General features: G+C 44.5%; 1 protein-coding gene across 7 annotated transcripts in view; it reads right to left on the bottom strand.

Annotated features, from left to right (window-relative positions):
- The window catches only part of UBAP1 (ubiquitin associated protein 1), a 33,394-nt gene that overhangs the window by 4,781 nt on the left and 12,649 nt on the right, over positions 1 to 15,964 (bottom strand). For all 7 annotated transcript variants that reach the window (XM_035565915.2, XM_035565913.2, XM_035565917.2 and 4 more), the window contains 5 exons: positions 11,391 to 11,431; positions 8,190 to 8,314; positions 4,880 to 5,809; positions 1,330 to 1,365; positions 664 to 861 (listed from right to left, as the gene is read on the bottom strand). In XM_035565915.2, the coding sequence (XP_035421808.1) occupies positions 664 to 861; positions 1,330 to 1,365; positions 4,880 to 5,809; positions 8,190 to 8,314; positions 11,391 to 11,424 (1,323 nt within the window). In that variant the 5' untranslated portion in view covers positions 11,425 to 11,431. The remainder of the gene's footprint in view (positions 1 to 663; positions 862 to 1,329; positions 1,366 to 4,879; positions 5,810 to 8,189; positions 8,315 to 11,390; positions 11,432 to 15,964) is intronic.

Raw genomic sequence — 15,964 nt, 5'->3', positions numbered from 1 at the left:
GCCAAATCCTGCACAGCACAGGAGCTACCAGGATGCTCCTCCTGCCAAGGCAATGCTCTGCACAGCGCACAGGGAGCGCGGGGCCAGCACAGAAAGCCTGGCCACGCTCCTCTGGCTTCAAAACATCACTTTGTTTGAAGCTGATCCAAGACCCAGAGCCACGCTTCACCCCACCACGCTTTATGCTCTGTGACCTGGTTTTAGCGAGCATTTGAAACAACACATGGCAGGAAGCACCACAGTCAGAGCACGCAAAAAGTCGGTCACTGGTGCCTTGCGAGCCTTTCACAGCTGCAGTAAGCCTGCAGGGGCCCATCTCTCTGCAGGGAGAGGCATCAGCAAAGTAACCCCTTGTGCTCAGAACAGGGAAGGTGCTTTGCTTTTTGGTCACGCAGCACTAAAGGCATGAATCCATGCCAAGCTTCCCAAGGATTGTTTTGTGGCTCCTAAGAAGACTGTGCTGCCTCAAGCAGCTTAACAGAAACTTGTGCAGATGCTCTTTGGTTTGGGGAGCCTTTTCTGCCAGGTGAAAACTTCTGGGGCAGTTCTGCAATCCACTGTTAGAATAAAGTGCCCTCCCCCTCCATTTTGCAAAGCCAAGGCTGTTTCTCAGCAGAATCAGTGCCCACTCAAAGGTTTTTCTCTTCCAGCAAAAGCTCTTACCTGGTCTATGTTCCCTCCCTTCTTCTTCATGGCTTTCAGGACGTTCTCAGGCGAGTACCCCATGTTGACAACGGTCTCTATGCACTGCCTCTCGCCGGCAGAGAGGGCCTGCTGTACATCAGGAGCAGGGCCACCCGACCGCTTTGCGCAGCCGGTGTTATTGGGCACTTGAGACGCTGGGAAATTTTGGTGCATTACCTACAAGGGAAAACCCAGAGGCTTAGGAGGCGGTCATCTTTTGCATGTGTCCCCATTTCTGGCTACTGCAGAACTAGGACACCCTGCAAAATTAGGTAACTGGAGACTTCCAAGGCTGTGCTGGGGAAGTTGCTCACTGTTAGGATAAAACCAAGCACTTTATGTAGTCTGACTCCCACCACACCCTTTTTACCCTCAACAAAACATTTGATTACACAGATTTCTTGCTATATGCTCTCTCTTACTGGCAGGACTGAAACTTTCTCACACACAACCTTTCCAACAGTAAAGGTCCTTATGACATGGGAAGACACAACCTTGGAGGAAGCAAGGGATTGCTTCCCTCACCCTGCAGTTCACTCATCACCTACGATTTTCTGTACTCAGAGGAATGTTACCTCTGGAAACACCCCAGCAGCTTTTCACAAATGCCACGCAGTGCAAGCACACAGGAATGTGGGAACTTACCATAGGCATTTCTGTTTCCTTGTTGTCTGGGTGTACCTGTTGGACAGCACAGGAATAAGGTGATGAACATCGCACACGAGCAGAGTTTGCTACATTTGGGGAAAAAGGTTTCAGGGAAGAGATGGGGGACTGTGTCTACCGTACTGGAGAGACCTGTGGCCTGATCAGTAATCTGTGAGATGCAGAAGTTACGCAGCTGTGTGTAGTTTTAAGATAGTCACCATAAGGATTGTTTGTTCTGCTCTCAAAGCATTGCATTTCACATGCTGTATATAAACAAAATGGTACACTGGCTAAATGCACGTGGTTTTTCACCAGCGTCCAACATTGACCCATCCCCAGCACAGGGATAACAACACCTGTCTTTGTAGAACTTTGTGCTTTCCCTTAGTAAATTTTTTGCTGGGTTGAAAAGGAGCCAACTGCTCTTACTTCAAGAGGAATCTTAAAGTAGCCACCTCAAAGGCTTAAATTAGCCACCTGAAAGGGCTGCCTCCCATCACTCGTATCAAACTAGGACTGTTAAATTATCAAAAAAATAGCTGGCAGGAGAAAAATAAGCAATGGGGAGCAGTCCCCACTTTGGGAAGCTCCAGCCAGACAGCACAGAAGTTACTCATTTTCAGTAGCACGCCTAGTTCAGAGAGGCCTCCCCTGTCCTGCCTGTTCAGTCTCCAATACAGCCTGGCGAGGGAACCCACCTGTGTCAGGGCTGTACACCTGCTCCATTTCTGCAGAACTGGTCTGCCAAGGGGTACAACCAACCAACACCTCTATTTTACTTTGCCCAAGGTCTGCACATTTCAATTAATCCATTTAAAATAGAGGAAGACTTAAATAGAGTTAGAAGAAGCTGCAAGAAATCACTTTTCACCAAAACCCTCAGGACTTCTTAATACTGTTTCAGCCAACATCAATTGCTTGAAAGCTTTCCCACTTCTTTCAGAAAGTCCTTCTTTGGGCCCCAAGAAGGGCTGGGGGAGGTGAGGGGTTTTGTTCTACATTGCCACTCAATTTTTCTTCTAGGACACAAAACCTGAGAAATCACATGCTGCCTGATGGACTGGTTTACCTAAGAACCTGTCCTCATGGTGGTAAGAGAGGTTGAAAGCTCCTCAAATTACACCCTTCTCCAGACTCTTTTGGCAGAGCATAAAGCACTAGAATATGGGATACAGTGAAATAGGGGGGTCTAAAATCAGCTGGCTATCAAATTCTGTGAATGAATGATGTTCTGTTATTAATGCAACAGCGAGAAGAACCCAAACTGTTTCTGACACCAGGGATTCAAGTCATGGAAAAGCACTTCCTCAATCTACTTGAGCCTGATAACCTGTGCTCATGATCAAAGGACTTCCAGTGGAGGAGGGAATCACCCAGAGGAATTGCAGGAGACAAAGACAGAGCTGGCCACTCAGAGGCTGTACTCCCTTAAGTCTCAAGCCTGCATTTCAGTGCCTTTCGAGAAGGCGTGCAGTGCTTTCAGCCCACGCTTGCACACTGTTCCTGCTTTTAGGGACTTTGTACACAAGCTGGGAGCTTCACCTGCAGGCTGGTGTGCTTAGCACTTCGTGTTAATGCAGCAGTACATTCGGAATGGTCCGCCAGGTCCATCCATTCATCCTCCCATAACCAGGTATTTCCACAAATAGGACATACCATACAAATTCAGGTCTCTAAACAATTCCGTTTAATTTCAACTGATTGTCTTCACTAGTCATTTATTCCTCTGCCAAAGCTGCAAAAAGCAAACCTGCGAGCTTCACGAAACACCGCAAGGAAAAAGGGAACCACCCAGGCCAGAATCAGTGCAGCAGAGAAATCACAAGTTTATTTGCATCCCAAAACCCTTAGAACCAATTCACTGGTAAAACATGCTCCAGCAGTAACTCCAAATCCAAAGTTATGATTTCTGAACTTGTGAGGGGAAAAATGTGTGTGTAAATAAATAGCACTGTGTAATACACTGGGACAGAAGTGTATAGAAGCTTTATAAAATCGCCAGGCTTCTTCTCGTGCAATCTTGCAGTAGAAGGATTGTGTCCTTCTGGTGGCCACATGGGTTACTCTGACTTCCCTCTCTGTCCTTTTCATACTCTGAGGATTTTTGTTACGGTCCTGGCCTATACTTCAACGTCTTGCAACTCTGCTGTCCCTTTGCAGCCACTGGGACCTTATCATGGAAACAGGGAACAATCATATTCAGAAGCCTTGGAACTTCAATAGAAAGAACTAGTTCTGTCAACGCACCTATTTCTTGGCTTGCTACTTCCAAAACACAGTTTCAAGTGATGATCTTTATTATGTTTCCTAGTAAGTCTATTTGTTAATTCCTTTTTTAGTTTTTAAAATGTTTTGTACCTTCCCTTACAGCGTTCTCGAAAACACACCTCCCCTCTCAGTCTTCAACAGGATTTAATCTAGCAGAGATTTAAACACCTCGAGTGAGAATTTGGCTACCTTAAAGCCCATCTATCTAGTTGTGAGTGATCTCTCACGTTAATCCCTAGAGATGTCATGCTTCAAGATTTCACCTCTGAGCCACATACAATGACACGACCTGCCCTCAAACCTGTGATGCGTAGCAACAAGCACTTGCTCAGCGCACCGCTGCTCCTGTCAAAGCTTACTGGGTTGCATTTGGTTTAGCAGTCACTGAACATCTATTCTGCTGTGCTCTGAGGGATACGCTAGTTGCCAGAATATTGTATTTCTCAAATAATACTGCATTTACTTAAGCCTGAAAAGAGATGAGAGAAGAGTGGGAAGAGAAGGGCCATCACTGTTTTTATAGCACATGGTGTCACAAAAAACTGCAGTACACCAGCAAGAATACAGAACGACCTGCACACACAGAAGAAGCCTTCCAAATCTTGGATTTTAGAGCCAATTATAAGATTTGGCTATGCAGTTTCCATTAGAATTCATGAGTATTGGTGTCCAGATCTCAGGTTCTTTGGAAAAAAGTGCCCAATTTTACTCAAGCCTGGACTCCTACTCACAAAGCCACAACAGATGGCGTGAAGTTAGGTGTCCCCAAAGTATTCTGAGAACTTGCTACAAGTTGGAAGCAATGAAGCTTCAAACTCCTGTCTCAGAGCTGTACAGCAACCAAAATCCGTAAGTCTGAGATGATCTTCAAAATTGCTTTTGGTATCCAAAAAGCAATCCTCCCACCCTCACAGGTAAGAAATCATGGAAGAAATCTTATACATAACTGCATGCCTTTTGAGATAACTGTAACTATGAACAACAAGAGCTGAGAAGCTGAAAAAAGTCACCAGAATTGATTGCAAGTTAAGAGATGTGGGAGAGCAGGGTGAAGAAGCCTGTGAGTAGCAGTCTAAGGTTCACAACTGTCAACATGAAGACCTGTTGGGCTGATGATTTTGCCACATAAAAGAATTACTGTACATGACCTGTCCTATCTACACACCACACATCAAATGAAGCTAAGAAAACAAAGCCACGGGACATTTTAGAATCAACATTTGCCTCCACACCTCCACATCTCCCCCACAAACCCAGTTTTAATCCACCGCGTGTTTACCGTGGTCACTGTGCTTTGAGACGACTCTTCTTCCGTACAAACAGTTGACACAGCCAGGGAAGGCAGCCTGGTCGAAGAGGATAACGTCGATGTCTCCATGCCACTGTCCTCGTTTAAAGCAGACAGACCAACCACATGGTGTCCGTTCAGTTCGCTAGCTTTAGTCTGAGCACAGGCCTGCAAAGAGCTGAGGAAAGTGCCGTTGCGGAGACAGGTAGTGCTGTGAAAAGTGCTCATGAGCTTTGATGATTTTTGATCACTCTCATCGGAGTCGAGTTTAGGAAAGGATAGGGATTTGATATTGCTCACTGAAGTGATGGGGGACAGGGACACTTTGGAAGACAAGGACATCTTTTCACAGTTTCCCAACTGCGGCAAAGTGATAAAGCCATTGGGTTTGTGAAGGGGCTTGAAGTCCAACGTGGCCCTTTCTATGGATGCCAGAACCTCCTGATCTTGCAGCACAGACTCAGACCCTCCCTTGGGCAAACTGCTGTCTAACAGCTGGGCAACAACAGGCCCAGTAGTACCCACGTGGATTTCCAGAATGTTTTTTAACTCCTCCTTATCATCGATAGTTTTTAATTCCAGTTTGTCAAATGGGTCTTCTTCACATTCAAAATCAGCTGGGTTGAAGTCTGCCTTGGGGCGAGGTGGACTAAGAACTTTCTGCTTCACAGCACTGCTGTCAGCTGGCGTGGGAGTAAGAATGTTATTGTGCTGCAGACTAGCAAGGATGGGGTTGATAGGAGGAGGCATGGCCTCAGGGCAAGGTCCCTCTGAGAACCCCATTCTGTTGCTGTCCTCTGGGGCTGCTTTTGAGTTTGCTATTGCTTCTTCTGCCTTGCGTTCAGCTTCTCTCTGGGCAGCTTGAATTTTTTTGATGTCTTCAGCCCACTCGATTGTTTTCTTTTCCAGGGAGAAGTCATACTGACCGGAGATAGAGAGGGAAAGAGGGAAAAAATAAAGACAAGTTATAAGAATCACAGCTACTACTTTACAGCATGAGTAACACGAGTAACACAGAGCAAGAACTACATGAATCATCATGGACAGAATTTTTTTCCACAGCATCTCCTGTAACCTGCAGAAAGGCAGAAGTAGGAGACACCAGCTTCGTTTTACCTCTAGCAGCAAAATCTGGCTATAGTCTGGACCAGAATCTCATATTTTGTGTCCATCCTACATTTAGTTTTGTTTAGAGCTACTGATGATCACAAGATCAGTTTCACAACTCTCTCCCCCTCTTCCAACAAGAAAATAGATGCAGTCAGTGGAAGCCTGAAGTGTCAGTGACAGCGATGTCACGCATGATGGACAGTCACACCCAGATCTGGCACCACTAAACTAGGATTCAAGACTACAGCAGAGTAATTTTTGCATCCAAAGAGCAATAAGGTATTTATCAGTTCCTCCTAAAAGATTCCTAAGGGACCTGACACTAGTTTTAGACCCACTGGTTGGAGAGGTATCAGCATTCTCATACCTGTGCTAATGGCTCTCCAGGCAAAGGGGATGTGCTGGCTACTCTGACAACAACTTCCTGTAGCAGCAGATTTTGCCACTGTTACTGGCATGACTGGAACCCACAAGCTTTTCTTATTTGACATCAGCTCCTTCAGGGTTGGGTTAGCACACAAGACATTTACATAAGCTACTCACTAACAGCGCACAGGCCACTGTGGTGACTTGACTGAGAGGACAAAATTCTGAACACGATAAATACATGTCAAGCTTTAGTATCTTACAAGGACCAAATGCCCTTAGTGCCCTCCATAGCATGACAAAACATTCAGAGAATACAGCCTACAAAGCCAAGTCCAGGGTGTAACCTACCTGTGACTCACAAGAATTACAGCCTGCTTGCCAGGATGATGTCACATAACCAAACAGCTAATAAGACATCCTACCTCTAAAGAGCAACAAGCCAGGAAGGTTTGCTACACCTCTGCTGGGCTTTTGTGGGACTCATACTGTGCTATCCATCCCATAGCAGGCTCCAGAGAGAACCTCAAGACCCATCTCAACTCTATATGAAGTAGTTTTCCCTTCCCTTAGCTCTAAGTCTCTAAGAGATGGGATATACAATTTATCAACGAGGTGATTTTGAAACACAACTCACCGGCAGAAATGCTGGGCACTATCTGTTCCAAACTTTGCCATCTGAGCAGACGTATCATAGCTGCATACACACAAAACCACGTATTTATACTAATGAAATAAAAAGTACGTGGCTTTGGTCAGTTTAGCCTCCATGCACTTTTACTATTTTGAATAGCTCCCACCAGAGCTGTAAAAAAGCCAAAGAGTACCGTGCAAGGCATAGCCTACATGATCACATCATATTATTCAAGGCATTGCAATCCAACCAGGCGTACTGTATTTGAACCCCAGCTTGGCTGGAAAACAGACACATAACACAGCGAGACCTGCCACAGGACATTAGAGCCTCCTGCAGCACTCCTACTCAAGCTTAACTAGGTGGAAGTGTGTGTACTGGGACAGTCAGTCAGGCAACCACTTAACTGTTATAACAACAAGCCATGATGTCAGGAAATTCGGTTATTCAGCTCTGCAGCAGATAGGATGCAGGGCAGAAAAAAGCAGACCTGTCCACAGCAATCTGTCACAGCTGATGCTGAAATCAACAAACTGGGCAGCCCAAGGAGAATCACAGATTCAAATGAGAAAAATATAGTTCAATTGTATTTCCTGTATCACAACCTGCATTTGGAGACTGGATTTATGCTAAAGTGATTGATTTTGTGCTACCAAAAGTTTACAGCAAGAGCCGTGTGCTTCAGAGACCCGGAAGCAATCCATACCAAGCAGCAACTTCCCCAGCCACGTAGCGAAGATGATCTCCCACTCAGTACCGCACAGAAAGTAAGAACTAGAAATTTATTTCTTCACCCCATTAGCGTGATAATACACAGAATACGGTCATACTTGTGGAACCCTGTTTGAGGGTACGCCATAGCATGGGTGTTTCAGTTCTTACCATCCTTAAAAATACGATTTTAGATCAGCAATGTCAGGGTAGTCTTTAAATTTTTAACTGTTAAACAAAAACACTTTTTTTTGGAGTCGACACATGAAAATAAATGCCATCAGGCTTTTTAGGGTGGTAAGTAGAAACTTTCTGCATGGCTTACAGTATTTATCATCTTCCTCTACATTCTAGCAGACTATGAAGTAACAATATAGCACACTGAAGACTAACACCTGAAGAAAAATATAGTTCACAGCATCACACGTTGAAGACCTGGGGTGGCAGAGGAAAGAGCAGAAGTGCACAAACTGTCCTTACCTGGGCTTCTCTGACAAGCTGAGAAGAATCAGGCAGGCAGAAACCAATGGGTAATCCAACCTTCGCAGGGGTTTTAAATTTGTCTCCTATCTTAAACGGGACGTCATCAAGATAACTGAAAGGCCCTAAGATCAAAAGAAGAAGTTGTATCAAAAACCTTACAGATTTGATGCATTCAGTCAAGCCTCATGTTTCTGTATTTGGCAGCTACTCTTTCTCTGCTGCCCCAGCCACACAATGTGACCCAATACAAAGGAAGTTGTGAGATAAGAAACACATTGAATATGCCCAGACTTCATTGCTTCAGTTTTGTTCTTTTAAAAAGAATATTCTAGTCCATAACTACATTTTACAACGCTCCAATAGCTGAACAGATATTGAAGTTAAAATCCCAGCATCTTAGCTTCCCTCTTGACAACACCATGCCTACACAACCAGAATCTGAAGCTCTCCTGAATGTTGTGTTCTGTTATGCCTCTATAGAAGAAGCCATTGGTTTATCATATTCGAAACAAGTTTTAAAATGATCCAGCTCTAGAGAAGCTAAGGAATAGCAACAACAAAAAAGAACAGTTTTGGCATACAAGTGGAAAGTAACATTTGGATAGAAATGGTCACAAGGACAAAGTAGCCCAAAGCCCAGATATGCTTTAACCAAAACAGTGAAATAGCTCAAGAACATTCAGTATAGCAATTCTGACTTTTTAAACATGGCAATCTAACCAGATCCAGTCTTACTTGTTTGTGATCACTCCAGTGAGAGGCCACAGACTCCTCATGGTCCTCCATTTGTGCTTTACATTTATCATTTACGTGTAGCATTTATAAATTTATAAAGTGGTTTAGGACAAAAGCTCTTCAGGCACCCTGCAAACTCACTAGGCAGAACCACCAACAACTCAAGCTCCACTGAGAAGCCAGACTAAAGGTTTGTTTTCCATGAGCTGCTCTGAAGAAGTGTGAGAAAATCCATAACATAAGTTGTGGTATCTAGAAGAACTGGTCTAAGCTTTTGGAATTACAGGCAAGGTTTTTGACTGTGTATAACAGCAATTTCAAGTGTTTGTCTAGTAATCATTTGTAACTTTGCTCCGAATGCTACAGATCCGACAAGACATTAGTGGCAACGTGAGATGCTTGGTGACTAACCTCTTGCTCAGTGAGCTGTGACTTGCCATTTTTATGTGACCCATTTTCATACTTGGATGACAGTTTAAGTACTATTTGTGCTCCTTCACTGTTGACTCATCTACAACAACGCAGCCACAAGCTTCAAGAGAACAAGCAGCTTTTGAAAACAGGAATATCCTGTTAATTTGGAGTCAAATGTTTATGTGCTGTCATCAGTTGAGCTCTCATACTATGCACTGTGTTGGCTGGTCCCAGAGCCCTGTTGCGACACAGAGGGCATTTCCTCTAGCCCCGACACCCTCAGGCTGAACAACCTACATGGCACCCATACTAACAAAACAAAAGAGCGCTCCAGGCAGAATATAATAGTATTTTCACTAGTCCTTACTAAGAAGCAGTACAAAGCACAGCATCCAAACTGCACCTCGCTGTCCACCAACACCAACATCCACCAACAACCACCAACATCCAAACAGTATTTGAGCTGGCAGTGTGAGAACTTAGACACAACAGCGTATGCTTATGCAGAAGTAGCAACTGTGGCAGCCTTTGTGCTTACACTTACATCATGGCCAGGTCAGAGACAGCCTTATCGCCTAAATGCTCAGAGTCCAGCTTGACTGCTGCTGCTGCCATGCCCCAGTTAGTCCCGCTGCTACAAGTCTTGCTCTAACTGGGATGATCCAAGCATGCAAGCCAAGCACGATTACCTCTTTGCACCAGTCTCACAGCCTAAATTGCTCAGTACGCAAACGCTTGTCTTATTAGACCTACTGACACAGTAAGTGGCAGACACCTCCCCTTCCACAGCCTTCTTGTTTGCCTGAAATACACACTAGCCATAGAGCACACACTGTGGTATTTACAGAGCAACATTCCTCGTTTTGGGACAGTAAAAAACTAGGCACACCCACACTAGATGAGCTGAACTGATGGCTGTCAGTTTAACCTCAGCATCTAGACTAAGGAATAAGAACCTTCTTGTTTCTTCCCAGTATGATAATTTTCTAATACACTGCTATAACCTCATCTCAAATACAATCCTGCTACAAAAACACCAAGCATGTGTTAAGAGACATCAACTGTTTTAGGACAGTTAAAAGAAAAAAAGTGTTTCTGAAGCAAAACATGGATGGTCATAGCATTCAGCCCAGTCACAGCAGTACTACTCTATGAAAACTTAAAAACTGCCCCAGAAACTAAAGAATCCTTCACTTTTTTTAAATGCATGAACTTACTGCCTGAATAGTCAAATAGATGAAGACTCATTGTCTTCTAACAGTAAATACAATACAAAAAGCAACACCAACATATACAAACTAACAGCCAACCCATTGTTTCAATGGTACCATGTTTAAGCAAAGCAATTAAAGGTTTTCTGTTATTTAATATGCTGATTTTTAGAAATTTCATTTGAACCACCCATCATAGCTTTAATTGGTAACTCATTTTAAGAATCTACATTACACACAAAAAAAAGAGCTTCAAGGAAATGAGTCCTCTCACATTTATACCCCATTTTCTAAAAGAAACACACATTACTGCACATAATTCTTATGACACCAGTCATCTGCATGACATTACACATCTTAGATGTAAGAGATCACTCGCCTGTTAGCTACTAAGCCAGGTAAGTCCAATTTAGGAATAAATTCATTGCTGAGCAAAAAGCAACCCAATCATATATTAAAAGCTTGACTTGCAATCCAGCTTCTCACCTGACCTTCATAAGAAAAGGCTGCAGGTCTAGCATCTGCTTCAGCAAGCATCACATAAGCACCAAAACTGCAATTCAGCTTTGATTTTGAAGGGGTTGCTGGGGAGGTATTATCCTGCCATGAGTGAGGGGCAGGGATGATGGGAGAATAGTCAAAGGCTAAACTTCAGTTTAACTAGGGAATGAGCACAACGTCAGCAAGCAACTATGCAAGAAGGAAGCCAAGGCACTTTGTTCCTAACAAAAAAGCCAGTCAGGGGCTGAACAGACTAGTCTCGACGGCCGGGACATTACTCAGCAGCAACAGTAAGATTCATCCTATTGAAAGGACAAGGATACCAAATTCCACTTACCATGAGAGTCGGATCCCAACTTCTTAGAAGCCATTTAGAACCTGAAAAACATTTTAAAATACATTTAGCAACTTAATACATATAGCATTGCATAAGCCTGTGTGGTTCCACAGTCTTATCTCTGTCGTATGGGACACGCTGCTGACATTTGCTATGTTTATCCTGTTACAAAGACAGACAGCAAAATGGATTTTATAGCACCAAGAATTGATGGAGTGAATAAATAACTTTGCTCAGGGTCTGACAATCCAAGTGGCCAAGAAAATAAAACCACAAATAGCCAAGAAGCAGCCAGGCTGATTAGAAAGACCAGGTTGTAGATCACAGCACTCTGAGACTGCTCCTTCCCAGCCCCACCGAGCACATCCTGCCTCCCCTGGCATTAATAGCCCTTCCTACTGGAAATACCACACTGATCCTCTTCAGTTTAATCCCCGTTGCTCTAAAAAGGGATACTATGATATTGGGTATGCACAGCCAGCATGGCACTTGTCTAGACGTACTGGGTAGTACACAGATAACAATACACAATGCTGGTACACAGTAACTGGTAGGAAGACCTCAAGATTTCGGATATGCACAAGGAAACAATGCTAACCTGAGTCTTCATCCAGCAACCACAGAATTCAATCATCAACTTTTTTTTTTAAATTTGAGAAGTTAGTGCAAATCCTACATGGCTAAGATGTTAAACACAATTACTCAGGCAGCTTTTAACACAGAGGGCCTTCTCAGGGTTATCCTGAGAAGAGAGCTGTTTTGAAACTAGAGCAAGCTACAGAATATTTGTTGAGCATTCAGCTGAAACCCCACTCCAGGATGCTTGTGGCATGTTCAGTAACCTTGTCTAGCAGCTAAAGCAGATACAAGAGCATCATAAGATCTTCCTTAAAACACCACAGCACATTTCCCTCAATAACTCCATCTGTAAGCCCCCCTTTGACATTATGCATAACAAAGCCTCAGAGTTGCCCTTTGTTTCTGGAGCCCTCCAGCTGGTAGACTGCCCTGCCCAACAGGCAATCTTCAAACCCATGAAATTATCTGCTACACCCCCACCTGCAGCAGTCAGTGCTCAAAGCACAATTCGGAGCAGATCTAACTTCCAAACCCATCACTCCCCAAATGAGGTCCCATTCTTCAGCCTCAGTGTTTCTGTTACAGATTCCAGCTGCAAAAGTTACCTTCAAGGAAGGGTCTCCAGAGCCTACGACCACACAGACAGCTTCACTGTCCCTCCTGGCAGCAGCAGCTGACGTGTTGGGGATCAGGAAGAGATGGTTTCAAGTACTTTTGGAAACTACCTTTTTCTAGGCAAAGGTCCCTTTCAACATTACATCGCAGTCAATAGCTCAATCAACACCAGTGGCTACTGGGAATTAACACAGACAAAGCTGCAAGATTTACCCGGATGCAGCCCAACTTCCTGAAGCAAAGCAAGCAGACGCTAGGCTGTGGGGAAGTGAGTCATGCTGGGCAGCTCCAGCTGCACACCGCTCTGCTTGGCGTTTGTCAGGTTCCTTGCTGCACATCTCACCCTCTCTCTCAGTATTGTCCTTATGCCCCACAGCGCTCCTCTTGGCCAACGAGCTGGCTTTGGCACCAGCCGACAGCTGCTTCTTGGACAGAAACGACACATGGAGCCTTCAAAGAGGGAAGGAGATGAAACAGCGCTGAGTTTGCCTCTCAAAGGGCATTTGAGAAGGCCAAGGGCAAAGCCACAAGACCAGCCGGTACAGTTGTACGTGAACTACTGGAGCTGAAAGGGTTTTACTGGTCACAGCACCGCAGAGGGGATCAGACTACAGAGCATGAAACCACCTGCACCTTTCAGGCCCGGATCACAGGGTCAGGCAAGCTGCTGCTCCATCAGATCTCTGTGGGAATAGCAATTAAGATGTCAACTTTACCTGCTGCTACTGAGACACCCAGGCCACCTGTGAAGTCACACAGCCTTCACGTACTGCGAGCATGTGCTGCGTCCAGCCGTCATCCGCAGCGAACTGGGGACAGGTCTCTACGCACTTCCTTGCATTCCTCCCAACTCTGCTTTCTTCTAGCTACTACCTCAAACTGAAAGCCAAGTGCTCCTTTACAAAAGGAATTTAAAACTTGTGATGCAGAGAGGAAGTAGCTTCCTCACTCAGTTACCCAAAGGCAGTACAGTTTACGCTGCCTTCCTCTTTTATCAGAAGCAACTCACTCCAGAATGTACGAATATAAGGAACAATGAAAGGAAAATCCAAAGGGATCATTTTTAAAGTGAAAATTGATATCCCCTCTCCAGAAGGCTGCTGCAAGAACATACTACGTTCCCCACACACTGATCTTAGCTAACTGAACACCAGGTTAGCGCGATGTTATCAGTTCACTCCAGGGACATGAACAGCAACGTGTACAAGTCCCACAGAACCAAAGATGTGGAGCTCTAGCATTCAGGGAGTTTCGCAGTCATATCAGGCTGGGGCCACATAAAGCCTTGGATATGCGCTGTACGCAAAAATACCCATATAAGCACTAAGTATCCTTCTTTTGTCGGCAATCCTGTAGTAAAATCCTAGAGGAGACCAAGCACCTGGCATTAGCTTCAAAGTGCAGCAGGAAAAACAATTCTTCTGCCACATGCAACACCTTATTTTTGAGCTATAGAATTAGCTAAGGCACATTAACAGCAAGCTATCATAAAACTGCACTATTCACAGAGATACAGTCACACTTTATATTCAAGTAGCATTCCAGTTTAGATCTCACTAGCTCTTCCTAATGCACCATGAGCGAATACTTAGCGAGAGGCCATTCCCCGAGCCCGCACCGTCAGCGAACAGACTTGTGGAGCACTGCAGGCAGGAATGCTGGCACAGGCTGCCAGCCACATTTCGTCACCTCCTTTCTAAAGGGGGTTAATTAAACCAGTGTCTTCTGAGTAATGAGATTTGATAGGCCATTCAGGCTGGGTCAAAGCTGTTAGAGTGGACAGTAAGGGCTTCCTCACCTTTGGGGCTGCTCTTTTGGAGATTTGAAGGGTTTGCTCCTAAAGCCATCCTCCAAACCAGCTAATGGGTGCCTGCAGCCCTTGGATCTCCAGACACCAGAACAAGATGCTAAAGGGCATTTATCGTTTGATGCTTCACTGTGCATTTTAAACTGACAGAAAGCCTACTCTACATAGAGTTTTTCAGCACCCTTCCCGGACTACAGAAACAAGTTGGTTCCAGATTTCTAGGTCTTCTTACAGCCACCTCCAAGCTTTCTTCTATAATCACAGACCTCCTTAGCCCCGTCCCCTAATTCTTGGTTCTGGCTAACCCTTTGGAAAGGGCATTAGGGCTAGGAGTGCCTGAAAGTTGTAAGTAATTTTAACATCAGCAGCCTAGTATGAACATACAGGGAGGAGAGTAAAAGCCCACCTTTTACTTAATTTCCCTGAGACAACAGTCTTAAAGCCATGCAGCCAGAGAGACACAGTGTAGTAGAGTCCAGAGACTGAGGGACAGAAGGGGAAATAGCAGAGAAAACAGGAAGACGCAGAAGCAAAGAAGTGCCAAGCCAAAACTGATGACAGAAGCAACCAGCACAAAGAGATGGTGCCAAGCTGAATAGGGTTGAAGGGACAGCACTGAGATGCTTTGAAGAACAAGATGAAAGAAAAGGCACGACTGGCCCTGGAACATTTGGAGGTGATGATACCAAGAGGCTCCACGCATCACTTCAGACCCAGACCCTGTATTAAGAGCCAATAAACACAAGCTCAGCCTCTGAAGTTACATGCACCTGAACCATCTTCACAACCAGTCTCTGAGGTATTGATATTACCCAGGTTAAGCCAATCCACCCGCTACCATTTACCATATCTGACCACAAACAATCAGGACATCTTCAGGTTTTGAAGAGAAACTATAAAAAGACAAAGATCAAAAAGATCACTTTTATTCTGCATCGATCACATTGATGAGCTCAGCAGTGATTTTACACTGAGAAAGCAAAAAGTTTGATTAAAGTGACTGGCATATCGATGTTACATAAGACGCCAGTTTTAGACAACATTTTAAAAGTTGTACTGCACCTACTAATTTCAGCACAAGGGAAAGGCTACGACCAATGTCAGGACTCTCTATATAGCCGTCCACAGCACATACACACAGAGGCTGTGCCTGTTGCCAGGACAGAACAAGATCTGAGTTTTAGAGTAAAAACTGACCTGCTGTTCAGCACAGCACACAACAGGTCTGGTTTTCAGGCACTGCAGTCTCCAAAGAGATGACATCACCCCAAATCCACAGCAAGTGTTTTTGCTTTGCCCCTCTAACAGCTCTGCAAACCACGAGCCCAGCAGGCTGCAGAGAAGTGCTCCCTTTTTATGAAGTATAAGGGCATCAAGCTGCTAGTGACAGCTCTTTGGATAAATTCACTGTAAAACTGGATTTGACATATCATAACCACATCCCCTACAGTTAAAAAAAAAAAACATCACTTTTACTAGTCTTAATGGAAAGAAACTCTGAAGCATATCAACAGAATTCCTTCAAGTGCTACTTGAAGCCAGGCGATAAGGTACATTACAGTTCTTATTCTAT

Source organism: Cygnus atratus, chromosome Z (genome assembly GCF_013377495.2).
Source record: "Cygnus atratus isolate AKBS03 ecotype Queensland, Australia chromosome Z, CAtr_DNAZoo_HiC_assembly, whole genome shotgun sequence".
Taxonomy (NCBI): Eukaryota; Metazoa; Chordata; class Aves; order Anseriformes; family Anatidae; genus Cygnus; species Cygnus atratus.
Note: the sequence above shows the minus strand (reverse complement) of the source record. Positions and strands in the feature narration are given on the sequence as shown.